At 37.7% G+C, this 6,543-nt stretch overlaps 1 protein-coding gene across 1 annotated transcript in view; it reads right to left on the bottom strand.

Annotated features, from left to right (window-relative positions):
• Positions 1-6,543, bottom strand: part of RYR2 (ryanodine receptor 2 (cardiac)) — a 786,033-nt gene that overhangs the window by 182,060 nt on the left and 597,430 nt on the right. Inside the window, exons 76-78 of the mRNA XM_006872010.1 lie at positions 5,031-5,127; positions 2,698-2,801; positions 1,002-1,053 (exon numbers count right to left, since the gene is read on the bottom strand). Of these exons, the coding sequence (XP_006872072.1) occupies positions 1,002-1,053; positions 2,698-2,801; positions 5,031-5,127 (253 nt within the window). The remainder of the gene's footprint in view (positions 1-1,001; positions 1,054-2,697; positions 2,802-5,030; positions 5,128-6,543) is intronic.

Below are 6,543 nucleotides of genomic sequence, written 5' to 3' on the forward strand. Positions count from 1 at the left end.
GAACCAACTCAATGGTACTTCACAACACAACAACAATATCTCATGGAAGACCCCCCAACGAGATGGATTGGCCAAGTGGCAGCATCGATGGACTCAAGCATGGCAACAGTAGTGAGGTTGGCCCAGGATCTGGCAGTGTTTTGTTCTGCTATGCATAAGGTCACTGTGAGTCAGTACCGACTCAATGGCACCTAACAACAACTACAACAACATACTTCAAGGTCAGCAGTTCAAAACTACCAGTGGTTCCACGGGACAAAAATGGGGCATTTCGCTCCCGTAAAGATTTATTGCCTCGGAAACCTTGTGCAGGGTCACTATGAGTCGGAACCGTCTCCACAGTACTTAACATAAACAACTTTTCTATGTAACCTGTGTCCCAAACGCCTAATAATTCTCCTGCTTTTATACATTTATACATTTATATCAAAGTGTTTGTAATCCTTTGTTAAATCTTGTCTTCCTCATCAGAGGATAAACTCCAGGAAGCAGGGTGCATGTGTTTCTTTCTTATTCAACATTTGGTCCCCAGTAACTCCATGCTTAAGGAGCTTTGGTAGCGTAGTGGTTACAAATCGGCCTGTGAGCCGCAAGGGCGGCAGTTTGAAACTACCAGCTGTTCCGCAGGAGAAAGATAAGGCTTTCTGCTCCCGTAAAGATTGACAACCTCAGAAACCCTGTGCAGGGTCGCTATGAGTCGGAACCGACTCCATGGCACATAACAACAACAACTCCATGCTTGGTAAATATTTGTTGAATGAACGACTAGGAAGTTAATGAATACTCCATATGTAAAATGTTAAAAGTAGGAAACGATTACTTGTCAACAGAATTAAAGCAGAGACTCATGTAAAGTGGAAGTTAAACTTAATGCTGCTTATATTTCTGAGATTCACCAATTTTTGTTTTATTTCAGAAATAGATTTTTATCATTTATCCAATAAAAATTATTTCTATTTATTAAAATTGTACATTGAATATATGAAAGGATTGTTATTTACCTTTGCCATAATATCTGCATAAGCCATATATAAAAAATCTTCTTCTAGTTTGCTATGGAAAACAGGAGGAAAATAACAACATCAATTTTTAATCAGAAGGCTAGTCATATCAAAAGTCCCATCATTGTTCAGAATAATCTTTGCTTATTTTCCACAAGTATGTTTTCTAAAATTCAATTAATACAAAACTCCAGTAGCATCATTCACATAAAAAAAAAAATCCTTGAATCAGAATAAAGAGACCTGAGTGTTCAGAAAGACTATCCCACCTTACCTTACAGAAGAGAACTTCAAGACTCACAAAATAAATGGTCTAATGATTTCCACACACATGTAACAACTTTAAGTTTTTCAAACTACAAATGCAAGATGAGCAAATTTAATCAAGGTAGAGAGTTTGACAGCAGAAGCGACACTTGACAATTGATGGAAAGATTTCTTAAATTATCATATTATTAAATAGTTCACATTTGAGATGGGTATATGACGGTTCCTAAAAAGTTAGTACAGAATATGTTCATTACCCTGTTCAAAGAAGGGTGGAAACCATTAATACGTTAAGAATGGTTTAAACCAATACAGTCCTAAATTTTGCAAAGTTCTTTTAAACTTCAGGCATCAGAAAAATTCACTTAAGAGAAATACCTCGTTACCTGACGGTGCCAGACAGGGAGCTGCTCTATGCTTAGGGATGAGATGATTTTGTTAGTTAGGAAATAACAAGAGAGAAAGAATAGTGAGAGAGGATGGATCACATTTGCTAAGAGGTAGAAATGGACATTATTATGGCATGCAAGTGGTCAAATGAACTCTTAAAGATAGCTGAGGAGACCCATGTGGGTTGTTGTTAAGTGCTGTCAAGTCAGTTCCGACCCATGGCGACCCTTTATAGGGTTTCCAAGGAGCAGCTGGTGAGCTTGAACCACCGGCCTTGCAGTTCAAACCAATTTTGCCGTCCAGTTCATTAACCCACAGCACCACACCAGGACTTCCATGCGAGCAGAGACTGGCTATTAAGTTATGTTCAAGGCTTTGCAAAGAAGAGGCAAAGCCTGGAATAAAGGAGGCTCTCTTCCATGCAATGTGGAGGCAGATAAATGTGTCCTAACTCCTGAAAGGCTTCATCTCCACAACTAATCTGTGCAGTGCCTCTTGTAATGAGCAGTAACCAGGCATAGGAGGGTAGTTCTTATTCAACTCCCCAGAGATTTGTCCTTTGTGGTTTCCGTGAAGTCTCCTGACTAAGACTGCAGGCAGTGTTAAAATAGTAAAAAGCTGGGGCAGCACAACAACAGTGCTTGAAGAAAATTCAAAGTTGAGATGATGGCTCATCAGGTTCCCAGCGATCTCCTATGTCACAGTGGACACAACCTACCTAGGATTATTTTGGATCACCATCAATCTCTGCATACCTATGGTGTGGGACTTAACTTCAGGGCTCTTTGGTTTTGTTTATAAAACTGCTTGTGATAAGTAGAAAAATTAATAAAAAGGATCAGAATCAACCAAATCAACTAATTTTACTTGATAAGAATAGCTAAGAGGGAGCAAGGTATATGTTAAAGTGGTCATTCTTTGAACAATCTCCCTCCTAACAAGAACAGTATGAAACTGAAGGATAACTACATATACATAAAACACTCTGACATCAACATTTTAGTGCTCCTATGTCCCATATGAACCTTACAAGCCATACCATTTCTCTGTCAAAGCTGTTCGACTAAACAGAAGGATCAGCTGATGGAGAGGGTCAACTCTCTTAGTGCCTTCGTCTTCTTCTGCCGGAGCCACTCCCGGTTTCTACAAAAACAGTCAGAGATGTAGTTTACTTTCAAATCAAATGTCCATTCAAAACCAAGTGAAATACGCTGTTTAGGAACAAGGACTAGAATGAAAGTCCTTCTCACTATGTGGAGACATCAGTGAATCTGTGTGATATGCATATATATTATTTTACCAATGTAGAACTTCACAACTTAATCAAAATATTTATAATGTAATCAAAACCATAGGCAAATATGACTGCCTTCATTTAATAATTCTGAATGCTATTTTTATAATAAAGTCAAATCATAAATAGTTGAAAATGTATTTGCCACACAGGTTTTAGCTTTAGGGAGGGCTGCATTTATAAAGTTTTGCAGTAGATTATCACCTTGAATATAAAAATTTGCCTTACAGAGGAATGCGACTATGAAAAAAAAAAGAAACATTTTCTTTACCAACAAAAATAATGACAATTAATGAATGCTGAATGAGTTAATGCTTGAACTGTCTAAATATTAAATTTATTCCATTTTCATTAAAAAAACAACTAACATACCAACATGTAGGAAAGTTATCAGCCATTTTTACAGAATTAATCAATCTTGAATTTTTGTTGATTGATTCAATAAATTGCATATCTCTATTAACTTACTCATTTTGACTAATTGTCTCTATATGTGAAAGATTTCTTTCTTGGCCTAAGGCTTAATGTTCTGGGTTTGGGACAAATTGCTACAAATCATCTAAATATCCCATGGGTTGTTTTGACTCTAAAGACAAACTGAATTTATGTAAGAAAATATGAAAGCAATTAGATATCAGGCATTTCAAGAATTGGATTCATGTATTCATTATATTTCCTAATAATTTGTGAGTTAATCACTTTTACATTTAGTCAGAAAGAGAAATGCTGCAAGCTGGATGAACGTCGAAGACATTACGCCTAGTGAGATAATGAATGGTCAAATATGAATTTGTCACAAACGAGCAAACATCCTAAGATTCCACATATATGAATTATCCAGAATGGTCAGATGCATAGAGACCCAAGTTTATAACGGCTACTAGGGACAGGTTGGGGCGGCAGGAAAGGAGGACACATTGCTGAAGGGACACTAAGCTTTTGTTAAAGGTTATGAAAAAATTGGGACTACAATGAACATAATTAAAGTCACTAAACTGTACCCATGAAGACTGTTGAAATTTCAGGCAAATGTTTTGCAAGCTGCAAGATAATGCACTGCACTACAAGGCTGGTCTGAATCACAAGGTCGGCAATTCAAACTCACCAGCCGTTCCTCGGAAACACCATACAGGGTCGTTATGTATCAGAACCAACTCGACAGTACTTAATAACAGCAACATATTTATCACGTTACAAAAACAAATAACTTTCAGATGTCATTCTTAACTGTGGGATCATGAAGCCCCTGAGATAGTGTGTAAAGCTTGTGGGACTCAAAAGGGGAAATACTGTATGATTTCCCTGACATGAGTTTGAAATACATAGAACAGGAAATGCAGAGACACACACGTTTATCAGTGGTTGGGAAGGCTGGGAGTGGGTGCTAATGCAGAGTAACAGCTTAAGGGATTACTGGTTTTCTGTTTGGGATGCTAACATTTTTTGGCAATGATTGTATGACCTTGTCATTTTAATTAATGCCACTCAAAGGTACACTTGACGTCAGAACAATAAACTTTTTGTGATCTATATTTCACATACAAGGAATTATGAGACTGCATGCTTCTATATTTCTCTGAGAAGATGGTCCACACCTTTATCAGATTTTTTTAATGGGTTCACAATCACCTGGACATGTAACACTCTCGGAAACAATCCCCCTTACTAGTATGGCTGGACTAGTGGTCTAATGAGCACATTTTCTCTGTCCTAGGAGTTTTCAAAATCAGCAACTTTTCAATGGCTTTTGGTGACCTGTAGCTTATTTTTGGTCTCTTATAGTTGTAGAGTATTTGAACGTGCTTTAAGGAGAAGTTTAGGAGAACAACTGTGTCAAAGTTTAGTTTATAACACAGCTGAAGTTTTCATTTTCATTTCTGAACAAGTTGAAGAAAGTATTCTAAAATAAAAAGAGCAAAATTTCTCCTAAACATGTAATTAAAGTAATAACTTCTACTAAAAAATTCCTCATGTTGAAATGATTATTTTTCTTCAATGTCATATGAGAACATCCCACACCAATGTTATTCTTCCAAGACCCAACCCCCTTTCATCTTATAACCCCATTAAAAACATACTGCTAAATCTTCTATCAGTTTATCTTCAAAGTAATGTTCTTCTGTTTCAATCCAAGACTTTTCATATCCCTGAAGAAAGAGATTGACAGCTCGGTGCCTAGAAGATAAGCAGAATTTCAAACAAAGGGTTTTTCTGTTCAATTGAAAAGGTATTCAGAGGTGCTTAGCACTGGATGGTCTGTTTACTACACTTTCTATTTTTGATTGGGACAGCGACACATTGCGGTGGCTTGAACAAGCTCCTGGGGCCACATCAGCATGGCTTTAAATCCTGGCTCAGCCATTCCTAAGCTTTGCTGTAAAGAGCGAATTATTTCACTTCTCCAATTTTCATTTTTTTCTCATTTGACATCTACTAAAATTTCAGTTTTTGAGTCTTAAGATGAGATAAAAAATGAAAAGCCCATCGGACTGATGCTCTTGAATGGTAGCTCTTATAAAAAGAGTCCCTCTGATGAATACCGGGGCAAGAGCCAACCGAGGTATAATTCCGTGTTTGAGTTCACATTAGATGCAGACCCTGAGATTAACTGACGCAACACAGAGTACATAACCAATGATTAAATTCTAGGACACTGGAAATAAGAGGCCAATGAAATAAAAGAACAGTGATGGCTGGAAGAACCAGAGAAAACTCTCATGATGTTGATGCGAGATGAACAGTGACTATTCCAAGTGAGGTCAGGGTTTGATCCCACTGAAATGAGCCCAGCCTCTGAAACCTTACCCTGTTTCCTCTATAAAGACAATCAATCTAAGTAGTAGGGATCTTCACCTCGTCAATAATCTTCAGAGTAGAACACTAAGCACAAGGCAGAGCTGTGACTTATTGTTTGCTTGCTGTATTTGTTTGTTTGTTTTTTTCCGAGTCCCTCTCTCCATTTATTTATTCGTTCCTGGATGCCAGAGGGCTGGGCAGTAGTCTAGGTGCTGAGGATACACACCTGAATACAATTCTAAAGGGTCTCAATGTGGAATCAGGGGACAAGTAACCCAATACAGAAAGAAAGTGCTACCACTGAAGGTGTGTATAAGCATGTCATGGAAATAAGGAGGCAGATGTGTTGAAAGGGACAGGAGGGCATGACTCAGTCAGAGATGGTTCGTAAAGCAGTGTGGCTGAGCTGAGTCCTGTGTGTTAGCATGGGAATTATGCACTGGCATCAAGTAAACATCTTTCTGGTATTCTCTGCTTTTGACCAAAATCCATCTGGTATCAGCAACAATACCCTCTTTCCATATTCTCTTCTGAATGCAGCTTGGGTTTATGGAAGTTCCTTGTCAATGTACTGCTGCAACCGTTTTTGAATTAACTTCAGCAACATTTTACTTGCATATGATATTAATTAAATTTTTCAATGATTTCTACATTCTAAAGGTCATCTTTCTTTGGAATGGACACAAATATGGATCTTCCAAATTTCTTGGATAAGATCACCTCCAGGGGTGCATGAGTTTGTTGAAACAATTCAGTTCATATTTCAGAGTTCCTGCAGTCTTTTTTTTTTTTTTT

Source organism: Chrysochloris asiatica, unplaced genomic scaffold (genome assembly GCF_000296735.1).
Source record: "Chrysochloris asiatica unplaced genomic scaffold, ChrAsi1.0 scaffold00179, whole genome shotgun sequence".
NCBI lineage: Eukaryota > Metazoa > Chordata > Mammalia > Afrosoricida > Chrysochloridae > Chrysochloris > Chrysochloris asiatica.